General features: G+C 44.0%; 2 protein-coding genes and 1 pseudogene across 2 annotated transcripts in view; 1 reads left to right on the plus strand and 2 right to left on the minus strand.

The window, feature by feature from the left end:
• The window catches only part of UBAP1L (ubiquitin associated protein 1 like), a 28,231-nt gene extending 27,558 nt beyond the window's left edge, over positions 1 to 673 (minus strand). Inside the window, exon 1 of the mRNA XM_002753241.6 lies at positions 618 to 673. The gene's annotated coding sequence lies outside the window, so the exon portion shown is untranslated. The remainder of the gene's footprint in view (positions 1 to 617) is intronic.
• Positions 674 to 2,789: 2,116 nt separating this feature from the next.
• LOC103795531 (elongin-C pseudogene) lies at positions 2,790 to 3,311 on the plus strand (annotated as a pseudogene).
• A 138-nt stretch (positions 3,312 to 3,449) lies between these two features.
• On the minus strand, positions 3,450 to 19,768 carry PDCD7 (programmed cell death 7). The gene is made up of 5 exons (XM_009005066.4): positions 18,869 to 19,768; positions 14,923 to 15,061; positions 7,003 to 7,239; positions 6,338 to 6,425; positions 3,450 to 4,612 (listed from the first exon to the last, which is right to left on the minus strand). Exons 1-5 carry the CDS (start codon positions 19,739 to 19,741, stop codon positions 4,489 to 4,491), a joined length of 1,461 nt encoding a protein of 486 aa, XP_009003314.3. The 5' UTR covers positions 19,742 to 19,768; the 3' UTR covers positions 3,450 to 4,488.
• Between the last annotated feature and the right edge of the window lie 4,285 nt (positions 19,769 to 24,053).

The raw sequence follows: 24,053 nt of genomic DNA on the forward strand, positions 1-24,053 counted from the left end.
TTGTCTCTAATGACTCTAATTACCTGTTATAATCATTAAGCTTCTTCACTCTAAACTCAAAACTCCAGGAGGTCAGGAATCCTGTCTGTTCACCCCTTCTTGCATCCCTAGCACCTAACCACATTACCTGGAAAATGGTAAGTAAAAAATCATTTCCCAAAGAACACAACTTAAATTCTGGTATCCAGACTGGCCAGCATGAATTAACAAAGCCGAGGAAAAGCGTCCACTGTTCTGCATATTCACCCACTCTAACACCACTCGCCTCAGAGACCTCAATCTTGACTTCGGAAACTAAGAAAAACCAAATTTATTCCAAAAGACAAATGAACTCTGCATTAGAAACCTGCTCTTCATGTGTGGCCAGATATGGCAAGCCATGAACTACTATGTGGATTCACAAAAAAATCAAAGCTCATCATATGGAAATAGGTTATAGGTTCTAAGCATTAAAAAAAAAACAATCTGGGACAAATAGGTGACAAAAAAACAAATTTAGTTGATAATGTCTCATTTAATCACTATTCCATAAATCATTACTATTTCAGTGTTCTCATTCCTTTCATATATTGCATATTATACTTATTTAAATGGAGTAAGATATACTTTGTACTTACCTTATAATTACCAGGAGACTTCCCTGCAGACAAAGCATGTATGAGTGAATAGCTACAACAGATGGTATAAGCCTAAGCTTCTTGTTACAAATGTCACATGGGCATAGGAGCATGAATGGATTTAGAGCGATTAAGTTGGTTGGCTGGTAGCAGCAAATTCTTTGACATCATAAACTCAGCCACTTGGGCTAAATAAATACCCTTAGTATTTAAGAACTAATCTCTTTCTCTCATAGCTTCTAATCTCTGTATTTACTGAATTTATTTAAAAACAAAATGCTTCTGTGGAGTTTTTCTTTTAATTAAAAGTATTCCAGGTAATAATTAAAAAATGACAGAATTAAACTATTACTATTTTTTTTTTTAAGAGATGAGGTTTCACCATGTTGGCCAGGATAGTCTCGACCTCCTGACCTGGTGATCCGCCCGCCTCAGCCTCCCAAAGTGCTGGGATTACAGGCATCAGCCACCGCACCCGGCCTGCAACTATCACAATTTTTGACTCCCCTCCCCATGAATGAATGAATCTAGGCCTTATCAGTGGCCACTAGCATCACAAAAAGCGCCAAGACATTAGTGACTCCTGAATGGAAGTATACATCATGTCTGTGAAGTATTCCTTTCAGAAAATTCCAATCCAAACACGATCAAGCCTCTAGATCAGCACTATCCAATAGAAATATGCGATCCACATATGTAACTGCACACCTCAACTCAAATCACATTTCAAGTGTTCAAAAGCCAAATGTGGCTACTATATTGGACAGTACAGTTCTGTTTAACTATTCAATTACAGGATATACGAGAACAGAGGGACATGGCATTACAAGGATGCAACCAACAGTGTATGGATTATATTTAGATCCTAATCTGAACAAAATATAAAACACATTTATGAGAGGGCAATTTGAACAATCACTGGGTATTTGTGATGTTAAGGAGTTATTATTCATTTATTTAGATGTGATAATGGTCCTGTGGTTAGATTTTTTTTAAAAATCACTTAAAGCTATAGACTGAAATATTTATGGATGAAGTAATTTGATGCCTGAGGTTTGCTTCAAAATAACCCAGGGTGAGTGAAGGATGTATAGATGCAAAAAGATTGGCCATGAACTGATAATGATTCGAAGCTGATGATGAGTATATGGGAAAAAAAATCATTGTACATTTTCTGTACTTCTGAATGTATTTGAAATTCTCCAAGTTAAGAAAAAAAAGACTGTGGGATAAGATTGCAGTAACAGCACTCATATTCTTGAAAGTATAATTCATTAGACACTACTATGAATCTCTCTAAACCTGAAAGAACCAGTGGCTGCTGCCACCACCAACAAACAGGTAATAAACCAGGAAAACCTTACAAATAAAAACCAAACAACAAAAGCAATGCTTTTTTATTTATTTTTGAGATGGAGTCTTGCTCTATTGCCCAGGCTAGAGTGCAATGGCGTGATCTCAGCTCACTGCAACCTCCACCTCCTGGCTTCAAGCTATTCTCCTGCTTCAGTCTCCCAAGTAGCTGGGATTATAGGTGCCCACCACCACGCCTCGCTAATTTTTGTTATTTTTAGTAGAGACAGGGTTTTGCCATGTTGGCAAGGCTGGTCTCGAACTCCTGACCTCAGGTGATCCACCCACCTCAGCCTCCCAAAGGGCTGGGATTATAGGCATGAGTCACAGTACCCAGCCTGCTCACTCACTTTATTAAAATCTTGCAAGGGCCAAAGGAAAAAGGGAATTTTTTTTTTCCTCCACCTGTGACAGCAGATTTCCTGCCCTCACAGCAGATGTCTTGGTGGCAAGGCTGTCCAGACACCAAACACACAGCATAATTCACCTATTTCTACTCTTCCTCCATCTCATCAGAGAGCAAATGGTGGAGATTTCTAACAAAAAGGCACAGAGGATTGTGGGGTTCTATGAGACTAAGCATACCAGATTTTAAGATTTATAAGATTACACACACATATTGGAGACAAGTGGCCCTCATTACCTATTTGGGAACTCTATATAATGTATAATGTATAAATGAATGCAAATTAAACCTCAGAAAAGGGACAAAGGCATTAGTATCTTGGACGCAAAATCTTTCAACTACAGTATATAACATCATTTCCAAAACTGACGGTATCCTTGCCTATCCAGAGTTGGATTTTGCAGATAAAGTTTGGCTTCTGGCTGGGGGTACGGGGGGCAGCCCTGGAATAGGGGCTGTGGCGGTATGCAGGGACCCAGCTGCGGTGGCTGCCAGGCTGACGAGAAACTGCTAAAGTTCCTAGGGAAGCAAAGTAGAATTTTTCATGACAACAAAATGGATGGAGAGGAGAAAACCTATGGTGGCTGTGAAGGCCCTGATGCCATGTATGTCAAATTGATATCATCTGATGGCCATGAATTTATTGTAAAAAGAGAACATGTATTGACATCAGGCACAATAAAAGCCATGTTGAGTGGCCCAGGTCAATTTGCTGAGAACGAAACCAATGAGGTCAATTTTAGAGATACCTTCACATGTGCTATCAAAAGTATGCATGTATTATTTTACGTACAAAGTTCGCTAACATTAACAGCTTCACTGAGATTCCTGAATTCCCAATTGTACCTGAAATTGCACTAGAACTGCTGATGGCTGAGAACTTCCTAGATTGTTAAATAAAATAAATTATAATAAACTGTTAAAAAAAAAAAAAAGTTTGGCTTTTAAGATTCACATTCCCTTAACAAATGCCTGCTTAATACATTTGAATTTTTGAATGAAAGTATGTTTCATCAATGTGAAAGTGTGTTAAGTGATTTAGAAGGCAACAAATTGGCAGCAAAGGCACAAACTAAAAAATAAAAAATGATTTTTATTTAGTTTTTTGAAAATATAAATAACAAAATTGGCAAAAAACCCAAACAGAACCAAAAAAATGATGTTTATATGAGTGATCATCTCCAAGCACAACAGCATTTATTAATGAATATAAAAAATAAGTTTTATTATTTTTATTTGCTTTCCCCCAGATTTGACTACATGGATAGTTTTAGAAGCTTCAGTTCCTAAGATAATTCCATAGCTACACTGGCTCCTACAATGTGACAGAGTGAGGTTAAGGTCCCACTCCCATCAGGGAAATATCCTTGGTGATTCTGAACTAGACCCTTAGAAACGTAAAAAAACAGGTGCTTTCATTAGGATCCTTCTAACATGGAAAAAATACAGCCATCGTCCATTAAAACACAATCCAATTTGGGTACTCTTAAGGTTTTCTAAGTTCTCCACATGAAAATAAAACTAGGCCACTGTCTTTTCTGGCAACTCAGCCTACAGCCATTGCCATCTTCCTAAATAGCAGCCTCCCAAGCTGCACACAAACTGGGATTAACAAAACCGAAGATAACAAGTTTTTGACTTTCTTCCTAGAAGTCAAAGCGCGCTTCAGGTAGAAAAGGTCAGGAGGTTTTGCATCAAGCTTGCCTTCACGCACTCACTATTGGTGGAAGGGTTGTGCAATCTACCCATCGCACACCTGTATTGACTGTTTGAGTGTACTTACCCATCACACACAAGGAAGCTCGAGTAAATTAAGTCACTCTGGACCAAGCCCCTCAAAATAGAGGCAAATCTGGTGAACCAAGGTCATTCACTGCCTGTGGTAATAACCTTAGTTCACCTAAGTCCTTTCCTGAAGAACCACATTAATCTCCTGATTCAAGAGGCACCTCTGGCCAGCACAGAGCACAGAAGGAAAGCATAACTTCAGGGTAGGGGAACACCACATGGAATTTAGAAGTTGCAGTTTAGTCTACAGCAAAAGATGGCAGCATCACTTATATTTAGAGCTGGAAAGAGCGTTGGCTGGACCACACTCCTGGAGCATCTTTACTAATGTAGTTTAACAGCAGTTGCCCAGATGTCGTTGCTGGGGAGCGGGGGAAGGACCCATCCTTGGGGAATGAAGTTGCCTTTGGGATGATCAGATGGCACCAGGTACTGATCCCAATCATGCCTTAATAAGAACATTATAGAACAACTGTTTATTTCTGTTTTATTCCAGATAAGATGTTCAGCAACTGAATATTCTATTTCTAAGACTTAGCTTTCAAATGACCGATATACTAACTTACTACAGAACTTGATTTCTAGGCTTCAAGAAAATGACTATATTTCCTAAATGTACACATAAAAGGAAGAAAAAATCTGAAGAACTTACAACCTTATGGATAACCAAACAGTAAAGTCAATCCTCATTATTTGCAGACTGGGTATTTGTATATGTGCCTACTAACTAAAATTTATTTTGTAACCCCCAAATCAATCACTTGTGGCCCTTTCATGGATACTAGCAGACACACACAGTGGCAAAAAAAAATCTGAGTCATCAAAATGCAGTTACCAGCTAAGGTCAAAGAAGGCAACAATTACTCTGCCTTTTTTTCAGCTCCTATTAATATAAACGTGTTCTTTTCTCTATTTAATGCCACATTTTCCACAATTTTGTGCTTTTTACTGATGACTTTGCTGTTTAAAACGGTCCTAAGTGTAGTGTTCCTAACTGCAAGAAGACTGTGATATGCTTTGTGAAGAAAATGTGTTAGGGAAGCTTCATTGAGGTATGAGGTATAGCACAATTAGCTGTGAGTTCAATGTTAGGAAATCAACAGCAAATATTAAATAAGGTGTCTTTAACAGAAACACACATACAACAAGGTGTTGACAAAAACACTGTGACCAGAGTCTCACAGGAATCTACCTGTGTTTCCTTTAGGAGTGATGTTCAGTGTTCTGAAATCAGTGTTTGCAGTGACTTTAGAGAATACAGCTGTCATGAATAATGAGAATTGACTGTACTTATGTTTAAAAGCTAAAATTGTACATTAGCAAAAAATAAACTTTTCCAGAATATAAACTGGATATGCTAAAGAGCATTCTTTCATAAGAATCACAAACAGCTGAGGTTTTGGAAGGGACATTAGAGATCATTTAGTTCAGTGATTTTCAAACCACACAAGACCCCTATGCCCCAAGCAGATGTTTGGGGAAATCTAGAAACAACAAATCGCTTCTAGGCAACAACAGATTTATACTGCCTCAGGAATCAATTCATTCCATTTATCTCACATATTGTTTCCTCAAAAGACTACATTTCAGAAGAGTGCTGCTGCTCAAGTTTGAAGGCCACAGTCTAGTCCACTGTCTTCCTTTTATAGGTGAGGAAAGAGACCCAGAGAGCTGAAAACTGCCCAGCTCCTTAAGAACTGCAGATTCAGATGAGCCTCCTTGTTCCCAGGTTTCTGGGCTTTGACCTTTACATTAGCTCAGAAGTCAGCATGGGTCTTAAACCATCTCCAAAGGCAAGTACATAGTGGAGGGTTTCTTCTTCCTGGGTCTGGTTAGCACCAGAAGAGAATTTGGAAAAGGAAACCAATGCTTTAAATCAATATAACAGCTATAACATCTATAACATGGGATAATACAAAGGGCAAGTCACAACCTGAGTTTGTTTCTTCACCTATAAAAATAGGGACTTCAACTTCTCAAGGATTCATGAGGACTAAACAAGATGTATGCAGCATCCTTGAAACATGGAAACATTACAAACACATGTTTTTTTAAGTTTCATGAGGAACTTAAAAAAAAAAAAGACAGTAATAGACCTCTACAATGTAAGCACTTTATCAAGTTCTTTCTGCTACCTAAGGGAAAGACAACATGGAGAGCCTGCCCCTCTGACCTGATCTGGATGAGTGCTGGCAGGGAGTGCTCAGCTTGGAGGTAATACTGTCGGAAAGGCTCCAAGAGATGAGCAAGTGGGAACTCATCTGAAAGAGAAAAGCACAATACCATGTTATCATGCTTGGTATCTACAGTGTATTTCCCAAGGCAAGGTGACTGAGCCTATGATTACAACAGTATGAGCAAATGGGTTTCATCTGTATCTATGAGTTCTTTTTTTTTTTTTTTTTTTTTTTGAGATGGAGTTTCGCTCATTACCCAGGCTGGAGTGCAATGGCACAATCTCGGCTCACTGCAACCTCCGCCTCCTGGGTTCAGGCAATTCTCCTGCCTCAGCCTCCTGAGTAACTGGGACTACAGGCACGCGCCACCATGCCCAGCTAATTTTTTGTATTTTTAGTAGAGACGGGGTTTCACCATGTTGACCAGGATGGTCTCGATCTCTTGACCCCGTGATCCACCAGCCTCAGCCTCCCAAAGTGCTGGGATTACAGGCTTGAGCCACCACACCCGGCTTGTATCCATGAGTTCTATGATATAGAACTGCAAATCTGGAAGGTGTCGTTTGTTGCCTACCTCTTAGCTTAAGTTGAGATCACACATGATGAGAAGAGCTATCAATCTAGCATGTTCATTTTCTCCACTGGTTATAGACCAACATACCTGGATCCCCAAACAACTTGGACTCAATTTCACGTTTCTGAAGTAAAATTTTCTCTTTTTCTTTTCTTTGTTTCTTTTCTAATTCTCTTTTCCTCTCTTCCTCTTGTTCTCCTTCCAGCATAACCCTGAGGGCTCTCTCTTCAGCTTCATACAGTTCAGAGCGTTTTTTAATGAGTTTTCGCAGTCGGTGAAGATGATGCTCAAAAGTTTCATCTGCTGAGGCTGGAGGACAGACCCCTGGGCAGAAAGAACAAATGGTGTTTTATTTATTTATTTATTTTTAAGACAAGACCTCACTCTATCACCCAGGCTGGAGTACAGTAGTACAATCACAGCTCACTGCAACTTCAAACTCCTGGGCTTAAGTGATCTCTTGCCTTGGCTTCCAAGTAGCTAGGACTGCAGGTGTGCACCACCATGCCTGGCTTGGAGACAGGGTCTCACTCTGTTGCCCAGGCTGAAGTGCAGTAGCATGATCACGATTGACTGCAGCCTCGACCTACTGGGCCCAAGATATTCTCCCACCTTAGTCTCCCAAGTAGCTGAGACGTGCCACCTCATCTGGCCAATTTTTTTTTCTTATTTTTGTAGGACAGGGTCTCCCTATATTTCTCAGGCTGGTCTTGAACTCCTGATCAAGCAATCCTCCTGCTTTGGCCTCCCAAAGGGCTGGGATTACAGGCCTGTAATCCTGTGCCTGACCCTACCTGTGCCTGACCTACGTGGCTAATTTTTACTGTGCCTGACCCTACCTGGCTAATTTTTAAATTTTTTGTATGGGGTCTTGCTATGTTGTCCAAGCTAATCTCCAACTCTTGGCCTCAAGCAATCCTATCACCTTGGCCTCCCAAACTGAGCCACTGCATCCAGCCCAGTGGCCTTTTACACACGTTTTCTTCAATAATTTGTGTTCTAATGAACAGGTTCAGAGTCCTATCTATAGTATATATTGGTTGAAATTTGGAAATTTTACCCAATCTTTAAGGCTCAATTTGATGTTTCTGAGTATTCAATTACTCTGACCCTCCCCTTCGTTTCTCAACTCCTCCCTCTGGATTACAACACTTAACCTCTGACTTCGTTTATTTCTAATGGTTTTGATCCTTCACTTGAAACAGTGAGCTCACTAAAGGGAGGAACTTGTCTTAACTTCATTGTGAAACTTCCTCAGCATCAACTCCCAGACCTAAGTAATAAACAATTCTCCCTCTGACGGAATGTGAATTTTGGGAGTGCACACTTGGATGGTGAGGAAGATACACTTAAAGCAACCACACTAACCTTACAGTCTGCTGTTTTGGTTTGCCCATGTGTAGCACTGAAAGCCCCATGTCCAGTAAAACCAGAATGGTTATCATCCTGATTTAACTATGAGGTCAGCTAACAGTATAGCCAACATATCTAAAGTCACAGCTGGAAAAAGACTGGTTATTAGGTGATATCAAATAATTATTGCTAATTTTCTTGGCGTGACAATGGTATCATAGTTGATAATGAGTATGTATTCTGTTTTTGTGCATGTGTGAAATTTTTCATAAAGTTTCATAAGAAAAAAGATTTTAACTTAATGAATACTTGAGTGGACTGCAACTGTGCACTCTCTACCACAATGGCCCTGCAATACAAAAGCTGCTAGATGAATCAATGAAGAGTGATGTGCATATGATCTATCCTGTCAGTCCTTGAAAGTTTTAAAGGAAAACATATTACTCAAGCATTTTAGCAATACCATGTACAGGACCAGGCATGGTAGCTCACGCCTGTAAACCTAACACTTTGGGAGGCAGAAGCGGGCGGACTGACTGAGCTCAGGAGTTCAAGACCAGCCTGGCCAACATGGTGAAACCCCGTATCCACTCAAAATACAAAAATTTACCAGGCATGGTGGCATGCACCTGTGGTCCCAGCTACCTGGGCGGCTTAGGCAGGAGTATCACCTGAACTCAGGAGGTTCAGGCTGCAGTGAGCCAAGATCACGCCACTGGACTCTGGCTTGGGCGACAGAGCAAGATTCTGTCTCCAAAAAAATAAAAAGAAAGAATGCCAGATTCAAGAAAGAAAGAAAAAAATCCTAATCTCATTACCATAATCACCCATTTTATACTTTCCCATGTTCTCTTCAGGTCTTTTTGTCCCTGTGTTAGCAACTTCATGTAGTTCAACGTTGCGTGTATGTAATTTTCACTTCTCCCTGTTGATTTTTATATTCTTCTCCAATCTTCATAGCTATTGAATGGCTGTATCCTATTTCATCAAATCAATGCACTAGAATATAGTTTACAAGTTCCCTACTCCTGGACATTTAAGCTATTCCAAATGTCTTGTTATTGTACAGTGATGCAATGAATATTCTTGGGCATGTTACTTTTTTCCTTCCTATAGATTTCAAATTCTCAAGAGTGAAAATCCTTGTGAATACTTCAACAATAACAAGATGTGTTATAAACTGCTTCCTAAAAAAGCTATACATTTGCTCAGTTACCTAACACTTGACACAGAGAAGGTAATGAATAGATACTTCTTCAATGAATGAATGATTTTCAACAGCGTTTGTTTGTTGTTCATTTTGAGACGGAGACTCGCTCTGTTCCCAGGCTGGATTGCAGTGGCACTTTGGCTCACTGCAACCTCCAATTCCGTGGTTCAAGCGACTCTCCTGCCTCAGCACCTCAAGTAGCTAGGATTACAGGCATGCACCACCACGCCCAGCTAATTTTTGTATTTTTAGTAGAGACAGGGTTTCACTATATTGGCCAGGATGGTCTTGATCTCCTGACATTGTGATCTGCCCACATCGGCTTCCCAAAGTGCTGGGATTACAGGCGTGAGCCACCATGCCCGGCCCTTCAACAGGGTTTTAACAATTTATGCTACAACTTGTGATATATAATAGTGCCAGCTTTGAGCACTAAATTTTCGGTTTGGGCTGAAAATGGCATAAAACAATGGTTTCTGAAAGTGAGCAGTTCTGTTTTTTGTAAAGTTGTAATTTAGAGGTAGGATTCTTTCCTCCTTCAACCACTATAGCTAAGTGTTTATGGAACTCACTTTCAAGGCTAACATTTCTCCAGATGATTTTCTCATAACTGCTTCGCTTCGACAGGTTTCCATTCACTCATTCTCAAGTACAGAAACTCTACAACTCGAAAATTCATCTTCTACTAAATTGCCAGGCCAATATTTTTCAAGTATACACAAAATTCTTATACACTGACAAATTTAAGCTGTCACTGTTTTGTAATAATTCAATGGTTTTATTTCATTTCTTTATAGGTAGTAAATATTTTAGATTTTATAAGCCATACAGTCACTGTTGCAACTAAAATCTGTGTATGGCGAAAATACAGACACTCCAACATCCTACAGTAGCCTAAAGACCCCATGAAGAGATGCGGGCTGCTCCCATCTTGGGCTGGTGGACCTGGGCCACCTACCCACATCTCTCTCAGTTCCTCATTGTTCACTCCCTGGTCAACATAACATATTTCCTCAGAAATGGCACTCCTGGGCCAGGCATGGTGGCTCATGTTTGTAATCCCAGCACTTTGAGAGGCTGAGGTGGGTGGATCATCTGAGGTCAGGAGTTTGAGACCAGCCTGACAAACATGATGAAACCTCATCTCTACTAAAAAAACAAAAACAAAAACAAAAAAAACCCCACAAAAATTAGCCAGGCATGGTGGTCCATGCCTGTAATTCCAGCTACTCTGGAGACTGAGGCAGGAGAATCGCTTGAACCCAGGAGGCAGAGGCTGCAATGAACCGAGATTGCACCACTGCATTCCAACCTAGATAACAAGAGTGAAACTCCATCTCAAAAAAAAAAAAAAAAAAAGAAATGGCACTCCTCACCCAGTCTTCCTGTTGACCCATGCTGGCACCATGTAGTTTCCCTCCACTTCTACCACTCATTCCCCTAGTCCTGCAGCTCCTAGACACACAATGCCTTTGCCTCTATTCCCCTTTAGCCACATGCTTGCAGTCTTGTTCAGTCTTTGGACCTTGGCATTAGCAGAAAAACTTTCTGCCTCTTACGTCTTAAACTTGATTATTCTCTTCTTGGACTACAACCTACTCCCTTATAGTACTCTTAGTTCCTTCTCCCCAGAGACTCATTTGGTAGCTTCATCAAAACCTTCAGATAGAATCTGTTGTATCAGATTCTATCCCCAACAGATTCTATCCTCCTGCCACTCCTTCACCACAAAACTCACAGTCATCCCACAAAGCAAAACCCCAACAGCCCCATGCACTGGGCTTACCTGCCAGCTAGAGTATTCCTGGAACAGGTTATCTGATTGTGTGATCCGTTGCCAATATATATCAGCTGGACCCGTAGCTCTCCTTAAGCCCTACTTCTCTACTGGCACTCAGCAAACCATTTACCCTGCTTCCCAGAGAAAACAAGCCAGCAGGCAAGAAATCTCTCAAATATCTGCCTCCCTTGCACTCATTTGCATCACTACCCATCTTCACCTCCTTCATTTTCCTGCTTGTGTAAGATGGGTCCTTCCCCACTTAAGTTAATCCCTCTACCTGGGATCTGAATCGACCTACCTTCCATGGGATCTTGAGCCATCAACTATTCTTCCCACTTCTCTTTGACCCTCTCCCTTCTACTCACTCCTTCTCTCAGCAATTTTAAACATGCTTAAGTTTTCTCCATGACCCAAAGACACACACACCCCCCTCACCATCACCACTACCACACACATTGCCAGGTACTGATCTTGTTCTCTCCTTTTCTCCACAAGCAACTTTTAATAAGTTGAATTTTCTGTTTGCTTTTCTTTTCTCCTATTCATTCTCTAACCTATTGTAGTCTGGCTTCTACCCCTACCAATCCACTGAAATGCCCCTAGCATAGGTCACTAATGACTGGTTGGATACTAATTCACAAGGATGTTTCTTATTTCTTGATAATAAAAAGAATAACATAAAACATGTATACAGCATTTACTGTGTGCCAGGACTGTTTTAAGCACACAGTAAATGCTATATACATGTTTAATCTTCACAACATCCCATGGGTAGGTACTATCATTACTCCCTCTTTGCAGATGAGGAAACCAAGGTTCAGAGAAGCTTAAGGAACCCGTCCAAGTTTATTAGTCCATTCTCATGCTGCCAATAAAGATATATCTAAGACCAGGTAATTTATAAAAGGAAGAGGTTTAATTGACTTACAGCTCCACATGGCTGGGGAAGCTTCACTATCATGACAGAAGGTAAAGAAGGAACAGTCACATCTCACACGGCAACAGGCAAAGAGTGTGTGGACAAGGGAACTCCCCTATATAAATCTATTAGATCTTGTGAGACTTTCTCATGATCACAAGAACAGCATGTGAAAGACCTGTCCCCATGATTCATTTACCTCCCACCAGGTCCCTCCAAGACATACGAGAATTACAGGAGCTACAATTCAAGATGAGATTTGGGTGGGGACACAGCCAAACCATATCACCAAGATTATACAATCTCTCTAAGCACTTGCCACTTTCTAGAAGGAGGCGGGGAAGTCTATCTTTCCCTCCCATCTCTCCGACCTCTCTTAAGTCTCTTTTTTGCTCTTCTCATTTTCTATCTTGATTTGGACATTCCTTATGATTTTGTCTTTTTGGCCCTCACTTCATGCTGTACAATCTCAAGGTCATTCTGACTCAAGGCTACATGCTAATGAACTCTTATCCAGGATGTACCACACACACCTCAAACTCAGCAAGTCCCCAGCTGAACTTCTCAACCCAACCCTGTTCTTCCTCCTTTGTTTTCCTTCTCAGTTAGAATGGCAACCACCAGGGACACTGGCTCACACCTATAATCCTAGAACTTTGGGAGGTGCCAAGGTGGGAGAATCACTTGAGCCCAGGAGTTCCAGACCACCTTGAGCAAAATGGCAAAACCCCATCTACACAAAAAATTTAAAAATTAGCCAGGTGTGGTGGTGTGCACCTGTAGTCCCCGCTATTCAGGAGGCTTAGGTGGGAGGATTGCTTGTGTCTGGGAGTATGAGGCTGCAGTGACCTATGATCGCACCACTGCACTTCAGCCTGGGGACACTGCAAGAGCCTATCTTTAAAAAAAAAAAAAAAAAGCTATCTTCACTTATTCAGTAGATGAGGCTAGAACCGGGAAGTCATTTCCTTTTTTTCCCTTTAGTTCCTATACATATACACTTTTATTCATTATTTCTCAATTCTTTTACTTTTCTCCTACACACTGACTCTCAGCTCATGCTTCCATACTGTCTGTGCCCAATAGCCTTACCAGTCTCTATGCCCTTCTCTCTCTCCTGGATGCTCCAAAACTTTCTCTGCTCTACTGGCACTGATCTTTGCCATCATTTAATTTAAAAACTTTCCGTGGTTCCCCGCAGCTTTAAGTGAGAACTCTAGCGTGGCCCATAAGACCATGCTACATGGTCTTTTTTGCAACATAATCCTGCTTAAACTATTCAGCCTCATCATTCAGCGCTCACTTGGAGAGGGAGTTAGCAGCAGAGGGAGTTAGCTGCTCATTTTAAGTACACATGCAACCAGCTGCTACTTACCAAATCATTTTACATTCAAGTCCATTAATACTACAAAGTCTGTTTATTTCTATAGATCATGATTTTCCTAAAATTTCCTCCTCCTTCTGGACCAAAGTGAGGAAGATTAATATTGGGAAATGCTGGTAAATTCACCTGGCAGAAGTTTACTGAGCACTCACCTCAGAGGATATGAGGTGGAGGAATATTAAATGATAGCCCTCAGGTTTTGCTTTCTAGTGAAAAAGAGAGACGGGTAGACATAGCAGATGCTAACTTCCCTCTGATTTATAAGTGCCCTGCGATTACCACAATGGAGACATCTGTTTCTGAGGTCTGAATGTGAATTAGCCACTCTGAAGGCTGGTATGCAGAATCCAATCACTTAGCTAGCAAATGAGCCTGGCTGAATAGAAAATGGTCCTATTCCAACACAACTTTCTTAAGGGTCTAAAAGAATTCCTATTCCTCCTCCTTTGTTTTACTTCTTAGTTAGAATGGTATATTTTAAACAACACAGGGAAATCATTTGCTAGAGTGGCATTTGCTAATTTGCACACTGTCAAATATCTCTGGTGAATACTGAAGGCCTACAATCTACTAAATAAATCAGCATGTGGTCCAAAGCAGGTGCAGGTAAGAAGCAACAGGAGGTTACCTTAGCCCAGATCAGGGGAGGGTGAAAGACGCTGCATATGTATTTGGTTTTAAATACTGAGATCCTAAAATGGTGAAGATGGGACTGAGGGCCCTCCAGATGAACAGAGTAACAACAGCTAAGATCCAGACAGGCAAATGGAAAGCACAATTGGGTAACTTCTAGAAAGCCATCATGGATGGAACAAATTTCTGTGGAGAAGCTTGAACTGTCTATGGTGTCTGGTGCTTCCTCCAGACCGGTGACATGCAGGGAAGATGGGGAAATCCACACAGTCTGCAATCCCTGCCCTGTCCTACCATTCATACCTCTTCAAATAGAAATAATTCAGGTTTGAAATGTACCTAAAAAGCATGCCAAGTTTTCAACACTTTCTGGAGCACCAAGTAAGGGTGAAAAGCTTTCACCTTGGCACAAGGCAAAGTTGACTAGCCAGACAAGCCCACTCAGAAGAGTGTGGCCAAAAATGCCCAGAGTAGAAATGATAAGTCAAGGTGAAGACAGTGCAATGGGTTCCCACACTTGCCTCTTTTCAATCTGGGCTACCAAAGGCTAAATATCTGAGGCTTCCTGCTTCAGAAATTCTGACCTACTGCTGACAACCCCAGTTACCCTACAAGGTGAAAAATCATGAAGTTTCAAGTATTTTTCCCTCAATAATATTTGGGGTGGGAGGCACTAGAGTAAAGAAGGGGAAGGGAACAAGGGAAGAATGAAAAGCCACAGTTACCTTTCCTTGCTGCAGCCTCTTTCCTCAGTTTCCTCAACTTCTCCAAAGCCCGAAGAATGTCCACCATTCTTTTAGTATCTGCTTGTTTTCTCCTCACTTCAGACAGTACGCCATCAGCAGCTGCTTTGAGTTCCTGCTCCTGGAGGAGAAACAAAGCCCATGAGACCTTGTAATAGGAACAAACTCACAGCAGAGAATAGCTGCCCAGTGGTTAGATTTCAAAGGATCGGAGAGTCTCCAGGTTAAAGAGACTCTACTGAATCTACATCCCAATTTTCTAGGCCTTACACAACTCCCCTCTAGCTAAGAGGTTATGCCCCTCCACCGATGGTACAACCTTCATCTTTTTTTTTTTTTTTGAGACGGAGTTTCACTCTTGTTACCCAGCTGGAGTGCAATGGCACGATCTCGGCTCACCGCAACCTCCGCCTCCTGGGTTCAGGCAATTCTCCTGCCTCAGCCTCCTGAGTAGCTGGGATTACAGGCATGCGCCACCATGCCCAGCTAGTCTTTTGTATTTTTAGTAGAAACGGGGTTTCACCACGTTGACCAGGATGGTCTCGATGTCTTGACCTCGTGATCCACCCGCCTCAGCCTCCCAAAGTGCTGGGATCACAGGCGTGAGCCACCGCGCCCAGCCACAACCTTCATCTTAAAGGAGAACCTCTCCTCTCTGTACCTTCCACATAGCACTGGTTTTGTTTCTTCCTCATTGTTTCTCAAAGTGTAGTGCAGGGAGCACGTGTCCAACTTATCTTGTTAAGCTGAGACGCTTGGTAAAAATGCAGACTCCTAGACCTGAAGATTCAGATTCCCAGGGAGGATAAAGAATGTGGGTGGAAAGGCTGAGACCTCTACAAAGGTCTCTTAATGTTGGTGCTCCACTGCTCTAAAGTCCCAAGGATCTCTCCCACATGACAGCCTTTCAAATATCAAAGATTATTATCCTACTCTTAACTTGGTTCACACATAGACTAAATAACCCCAGTTACACAAACCACTCCTCATAAGACTGTCTCCAATATCCTCACCATGGAAACTGGGCATGATGACCTGTGTCCCTAGCTATTCCTACTCAGGTTAAGGCAGGAGGATCACTTTGAGCCCAGGAGTTCAAAGCTGCAGTGAGCTATGGCAAACCCACTGCCCTCCAGTCTAGACAATAGAGTGAAACTTTGTCTCTCTCTTTTTTTTTTTTTTGCAGACAAGGTCTCATTCTGTTGCCCAGGCTGGAATGCAGTAGTGTGAATCACAGCCATCACCATTCCCAGCTAATTTTTGTTTTTTGTAGAGACAAGTTTTCACCATGTTGCCCAGGCTGGTCTTGAACTCCTGGGCTCAAGTAATCTGCCTGCCTCAGCCTCCCAAAATGCTGGGATTATAGATGTGAACCACTGAGCCCACCCCCAACCTTGTCTTTAAAAAAAAAAAAAAAATCCCCACCATGGGTGGTAGAGAGAATCCTCTTGCCTAAAGCACTCTCCCCCATCTGTCAAATAAGTGCCTGTAATTCTGCCATTACAGCCCATAGCAAGCTGTTCCACTTCTCCATTTAGATTACTCTGTCCCCCTGGAACTGCACCTATTACCTTCACCTGGTTGCCTTTTCAAGACTCAGCTTATGTGTCATTATATCATTTGGGAAGCATTCCCCTAGTGAATTAGATGTCCCTTCTTTGGGCTTTTATAGCACCTACAGTTGAAATCCTAACACACACTACACTATACGGACATGATCTCATACAGATATCTAAGCCAGGGGTCCCCAAACCATGGGCCATGGACGTTTGCCAGCCCATGGCTTATTAAAAACCAGACCACAAAGCACAAGGTGAGTGGCAGGTGAGCAAGTGAAGCTTCATCTGTATTTACAGTCACTCCCCCATTGCTTCCATTACCACCTGAGCGCCACCTACTGTCAGATCAGCAACAGCAGCATTAGATTCTCATAGGAGCACAAACCCTATTGTGAACTGTGCATGGGAAGGATCTAGGTTGTGGGCTCCTTAGAGAATCTAAAGCCTAATGATCTGTCACTGTCTCCTATCACCCCTAGATGGAACTATTGCAGGAAAACAGGCTCAGGGCTCCCACTGATTCTACATTATGGTGAGTTGTATAATTATTTCATTATGTATTACAACATAATAATAACAGAAATAATGAGGAGGCGGATAGGGAACCCCATAGGCACTCAAAAGCAATGAAAACGCCTTAGACAGCCAGGTGCAGTGGCTCACACATGTAATCCCAGCACGTTGGGAGGCTGAGGCAGGCAGATCACCTGAGATCCGGAGTTCGAGACCAGCCTGACCAACATGGAGAAACCACATCTCTACTAAATCTACAAATTAGCCAGGCGTGACAGTGCATGCCTGACATCCCACCTACTTAGGAGACTGAGGCAGGAGTATCACTTGAACCCGGGAGGTGGAGGTTGTGGTGAGCCAAGATTACGCCACTGCACTCCAGCCTGGGCAACAAGAGCAAATTTTAATCTCAAAAAAAAGAAAAAAAAAAGACAATGCCTTAGACAACTATCTGAATAATTTTCAGTTTTTCCGTGCACCTGCTTAAGGAGTCTGAGATCAATATGCTTTACAATCAGACAACTTGGGATCAAAAATGGGAAAGTGCCACAAACTAGCTGTGCGATTGCCATACACAACTGTGTTGTGTAACTTGCCACAAACTGGTTGGCAAGTTAACTTCTCTATGCCTCAATTTCCTAACTAACCTGTAAAATTAGCATACTTCCTACTTCTCAAGGTTGTTCTAAAGATTCAAGATCTGGTATATGTAATGATCTTAACACAGCTTCTAGTATATATGTAGTAAATGCTCCAAAACACCATTGCTGAATCTGCGGATATACGGTTTTAAACTTGCAAACAAAGGAATTCTACGGAAATCACTATTGCCCCACCAGCTTAGGGTATATATTCCTTGAGGTAGGGTCCCCAAGTTCTCTATATTTTGGTTTTTTTTTTTTTTTTTTGAGACAGAGTCTTGCTCTGTTGCCAGGATGGAATGCAATGGGGTGATCTCGGCTCACTGCAACTTCTGCCTCCTGGGTTCAAGTGATTCTTCTGCCTCAGCCTCCCAAGTAGCTGGGACTACAGGTGCCCGCCACCACACCCGGCTAATTTTTGTGTTTTTAGTATAGACAGGGTTTCACCATCTTGGCCAGACTGGTCTTGAACCCCTAACCTAGTGATCCACAGGCCTCTGCCTCCCAAAGTGCTGGGATTACAGGCACTAGCCACTGCGCCCAGCCTATATTTTGTATTCTTTTTGACAAAGAGTCTTACTCTGTCGCCCGGGCTGGAGTGCAGTGGCACGATCTCGACTCACTGCAACCTCCATCTCCCAGGTTCAAGTGATTCTCCTGCCTCAGCCTCCCGCATAACTGGGATTACAGGCGCGTGCCACCACGCCCAGCTAATTTTTTGTATTTTTAGTAGAGACGGGTTTCTCCATGTTGGACAGGCTGGTCTCGAACTCCTGACCTCGTGATTCGCCCACCTCGGGCTCCCAAAGTGCTGGGATTACAAGCATGAGCCACCGCGCCCTGCCTTATTTTGTATTCTTAAGATCACCTAGGGCAGTACAAGACACAAGAACTAGACACTCGTCGTTTTTAAACGTTAGTAAGTGGACAACATTGGAGCAGGAAAGAGGAGACCTGTCATTCGTGCAAAATCACTGTGTAATCCTGTATTTTGTGTTTACAGGACTTTACAGTGCACCTGGAACTTTTGTTTTGTGTACTATACATTATTAACACACAATTAACATGGTGGTATGAGGTGGGAAGGTTAGCTATCGCATCATTTTCAGCGTAAGGACAGAGGTTTAGCCCTGGGAAGTGGAAGCTTTAAGCTTCTTGCTGCTCCAGGTTCCAATCACCACCACTCCTACCCCCATGCGCGGCCGCTGCTCTCACCCGCTTCTTCTCCTCTACCTCCTGCACACACTTGACCCTCCAGCGGTCAATCTCCTGCTCGCGTTCCACCGCTCGCGCGGCCTCTGCCTCCCGCTCGGCCTCGCGTTCCCGGGCCCTCTCGCGAAGCCGCAGCCGGCGGCGCCGGACCCTCTCCAGCCTCCTCCGCGCCTCGCCCACATAGGCAGCCTGGGTCAACGGCTGTAGCTGGTCGGCCAGTTCCGCGCGCAATGGCGCGGCCTGGGCATGCAGCAGGGCCCAGGCGGCGGCGTCTGCTTCGGCCTCGCGCAAGGCCTGGCTGAGGCCGCGCAGCCGCCGCACCAGGCGCAGAGCCCCGCGCAATCGCGCGCGCACTTCGCCAAGACTGGGCCCGGCATGCGTACGCTGGGGAACCGGACAGCCCGCCCGCCGCGGGGTCCCGAACACCGCCTCCAGCCACTGCCGGTCGCGCAGGCGCTGGAGGGCCGCATCCCCAAGCACGTCGGCCGGCGGCGGCGTCTCAGGCCAGCGCGGGCTCCAGGGCGGCCCCGGGCCGGGAGGCGGCAGCCGCGGCCGCTCGCCGGCGTCGGTCCCCGGGAAGGGCCGGCACTGGGGCGGCGGCGGAGGCAGCGGCGGTGGTGGCACCGGGTAGAAGGCGCCAGCGCCGCCGCCGCCGCCGCCGCGGGAGGCTTCCGCGGAGGCTCGGGGCTGCAGAGCCAGCGGAGGCTGAAGAAAGGGGGCGGAGGCCCCCGGAAAAGGGCCGGGCCGCTGGGGGAGAGGCGGCGGGAAAGCCGGGGAGGGCAGCGGAGGTGGCGGACAGCCGAAGGGAGCGGGAGGCGGCGGCTGCGGGGGCAGTGGGCCTGGGCGACCCTGGCCGAAAAAGGGTGGCAGAGCCATGTTCGCGACGGAGATGCTTTGAGAAGTGACAGGAATCTGAGTGGTGTCTCAGGAGAATCTTCCGGCGGAAGTGACGTTTTACGACGCGCGACGCCAGTAGACCTGCCCCTCCGGAAGGCTCGGTGCATAGGTGGGCAGTCCTTCAACTTTCGGTCATTTAGTTCATAAATACTGTTCTTACTGAGCATCCTAGGTGCAGAGCTACCCGCTGCGTATACAGTGAGACCGAGAGATACAATCTCTTCATGGAACTCCCTGTCTAGTATAACACACGAATCAAGTAATCATGGTGATTATCGTCGAGAAGTTGGAGAAGGTGATCCTAGAACTGCAGCTGCAGCTGAGATCTGGAAGATTAACGGGAGTTAACTGGAACGAGAGAGAGAAGCGCAGTGCAGATGGGATCTGCAAAGGCCCTAGTAGATAGGAGTGTGACCAACTACCCATTTTCTTAGAAAAATTGATTATTTTTACTTTTCTCTTTTACTCCCACCTCCAATTTAGCTCTTTGGGAATGCAATTATAGGGTGGAGGCTGTGGCTCACGCCTGTAATCCCAGCACTTTGGGAGGCCCAGGCAGTCGGGATCGCTTGAGAACTGGAGTTTAAGACCAGTGTGGGCAACCTGGTGACGCCCTGTCTCTACTAAAAATATAAAAAATTAGCTGGGCATGGTGGCATGTGCCTGTAGTCCCAGCTACTGGGGAGGCTGAGATGGGAGGATCACCTTAGACCTGGGAGGTAAATACTGCAGTGAGCTATAATAGCGCCACTGCACTCCAGCCTGGGCGACAGAGTGTACCTGTCTGGGGAAAAAAAAAGGATGCAATTAACCTTTACCTTCTCTTCACCAGACACTCTCTACACTGTAAGCTTATCTAATTGTGTGTTTGCTTATTAGTTCCAAGGACGGAGACTTGAAACCAGGCACCTCTGGAACTTTCCCATACCAGAGGATCCCCTGGGTCAACTGTCAATTTACAACCTAGCTCTGCCCACTCCCTGCCACCACCCGCCTCGGCCTTCACTCCCCACCCCTTCCCCAGCCCCCTCGCAGCCTCCATGGAGCCAACCAGATCACCGATGGACACATGGGAGTAAGTCCCATAGACACAGCACGGTCCCCCCCGCCTTGCATGCCATCCATGTCAACCAAGTCCCGTCCCCCTACACTTTTTTGAAACAGAGTCTCTCTGTTACCCAGGCTGGAGTGCAGTGACGCGATCTCCACACACCGCAACTGCATCCCAGGTTCACGTTATTCTCGGTGCCTCAGCCTCCCTACTAGCTGGGATTACAAGCTCGCACCACCACACCCAGCTGATTTTTATATTTTTAGCAGAGATGGGGGTTCACAATGTTGGCCAGGCTGGTCTCAAACTCCTGGCCTCAAGTGATCCACCCGCCTTGGCCCCCCAAAGTGCTGGAACTACAGGTGTGAGCCACTTCCCCTGGACCCAAGTCACCCCCGTCCCCCCACTTTTTGAGACGGAGTTTCACTCTTGTTACCCAGGCTGGAGTACAATGGCGCGATCTCTGCTCACCGCAACCTCCGCCTTCTGGGTTCAAGCAATTCTCCTGCCTCAGCCTCCCGAGAAGCTGGGACTACAGGAACGCACCACCATGCCCAGCTAATATTTTATTTTTAGTAAAGACGGGGTTTCACCTTGTTGACCAGGATGGTCTCGATCCGACTTCATGATCCACCCACCTCGGCCTTCCAAAGTGCTGGGATTATAGGCGTGAGCCACCGCGCCCGGCCCACAAGTCCCCTTTTAAGCTTTCGCTTTCTGCTGAGAAAGCTGAAGCAGTTTACTTAAGGCAGGAGACTGTACTGCCTCTCCTCAGCTAAACTCTGGAATAAGGTCTGTCTCACATTAAAAAAAAAAAAAAAAACAGTCTCACTCTGTCAGGTTGGAGTGCAGTGGCAGATCTTGGCTCACTGCAACCTCTCCCTCCGGGATGCATTCCACCACGCCCAGCTAATTTTTGTATTTTTAGGAGATGGGTTTCACCATGTTAGCCAGGATGGTCTGGCTCTCTTGACCCTTGTGATCTGCCTGCCTTGGCCTCCCAAAGTGCTGGGATTACAGGTATAAGCCACTGTGTGCCCAGCCTATAATTTTTATTCTTTCAAGAATGTTATATAAATTGAATCATACAGTATATAACTTTTTGAGATTTACTTTTGTCTCTCAGCATAATCCTCTAGAGAGTGATCCAGATTGTTGCGTATATCAATAGTGTGTCTTACTGCTGCGTAGTATTCCATGATATGGATGTACCATATTTTAACCATTTGCCCCTCGCAGGATTTTTGGATTGTTTCCAGCTCAGTGCTATTATGAATAAAGCTGCTATAAACATTTGCATACAATGGTTTTTGTTTTGTTTTGAGACAGCCTCACTCTTTTGCCCAGGCTGGAGTGCAGTGGTGAGATCACAGCTTGCAACCTCTGCCTCATGGGTTCAGATGTTTCATGCCTCAGCCTACTGAATAGCTTGGATTACAGACATGAACCACACCTGACTAATTTCTGTATTTGTAGTAGAGATGGGGTTTCGCCATGTTGGCCAGGCTGGTCTTGAACTCCTACCTCAAGTGATCCAACCCCCACCCCCACCTCAGTCTCGCAAAGTGCAAAGTGCTGGGATTATAGGTGTGAGCCAATGTGCCTGGCCTGTATACAAGGTTTTTTGTGTGTGAACATAAATCTTCATTTCTCTGGGATAAATGCCCAGGAGTGCAATTGGTGGATTGTATGGCAGCTACAAGTTTCGTTTTTTTTTTTAATTGCCAATTTGTTTTCCAGAGTGGCTGCACTATTTTGCATTCCCACCAGCAATATATGAGTAATCTGGTTTCTCTGCATCTCATTTTTTTATGTTGTTATTTTTTAAAATTTTAGACATTCTTATAGATACATAGTGATATTTCATTGGTTTAATTCGAGCTTCCTTAATGGCAAATTATGTTGAGCACCTTTTCATATGCTTATTTGCCATCAGTATATTCTCTTCATTGAAGGCTCTCTTCATGGCTTTTGCTTATTTTCTAGTTAGATTATTTTACTGTTGAGAATTTTTTTTTTTTTTTTTTTTTTTTGAGACAAAGTCTCACTCTGTCACCCAGGCTGGAGTTCAGTGGCACAATCTTGGCTCGCCGCAGCCTCGACCTCTCAGGCTCAAGAGATTCCTCTACCTTATCCTCCCCAGTAACTGGGACTAAATACACGTGCCACCAGGCCCAGGTTTTTTTTTTTCCTTTTTCTAGACTCCAGACTGGAGTGCAATGACGCAATCTAGGCTCACTGCAACCTCCACCTCCCGGGTTCAAGTGATTCTCCAGCGTCCCCCAAGTAGCTGGGATTATAAGACATGCACCACCATGCCCGGCTAATTTTCTATTTTTAGTAGAGACGGGGTTTCTCTATGTTGGTCAGGCTCCCAAGTAGCTGGGACTACAGGTACATGCCCCCGCGCCCAGCTAATTTCCTAAAATTTTTTTAAAGATAAGATCTCACCATGTTACCCAGGCTGGTCTCAAACTCTTGGGCTCAAGCAATCCTCCCGCCTTGGTCTCCCAAACTGCTGGGATTACAGGCGTGAGCCACCACACCTAGTTGTTAAAACTTTGTATTTTAAACAAAGCTAGTAGAGAGGGCAATGGGAGGGATAGCATTAGGACAAATACCTAATGCATGCAGGGATTAACACCTAGATGACAGGTTGATGGGTGCAGCAAACCACCATGGCGCATGTATACCTATGTAACCTGCGCATTCTGCACATGTATCCCAGAACTTCAAGTATAATTATTTTTTTCTTGTTTATAACTTCCTCTGGAGTGACAGTATAATCGTTTTTTTTTTAAAAGCAAGCTAGTAGAGGCAGCCCCTCCTCATTCTTCATTCAGTGTGTTACATGTAGGATTCTGGAACTGGTCTGCCTGGGGTTAAATCTTGGCTATTACTTTGTGTGAGCTCAGGAAAGCTACTTAACCCCTCTGGGCTTCAGTTTCTTTATGAGAAGTCTTGATTGTAGTATCCACCTCAGATTTGTTGCATTAAGCACTGTGTAAGTGTACTTTTTCATTTTGCCTGTTCACCATTCTTCCCTATGAACTTACGAATCAGCTTGCCTGACTTCCATTTAAAATCGACTGGCATTTTATAGGACTATTAAATTTATAAATTTAGAGATAATAGAGATTTTAATATTAGCAACAATAGCTAATAGCTTAAGTTTTTCCCTAATAATTTAGAAGGAAAGACACAGATACTGTAGTAGAGATATGACCAAAAGAACTAAAG

This window comes from Callithrix jacchus, chromosome 8 (genome assembly GCF_049354715.1).
Source record: "Callithrix jacchus isolate 240 chromosome 8, calJac240_pri, whole genome shotgun sequence".
Lineage (NCBI taxonomy): Eukaryota > Metazoa > Chordata > Mammalia > Primates > Cebidae > Callithrix > Callithrix jacchus.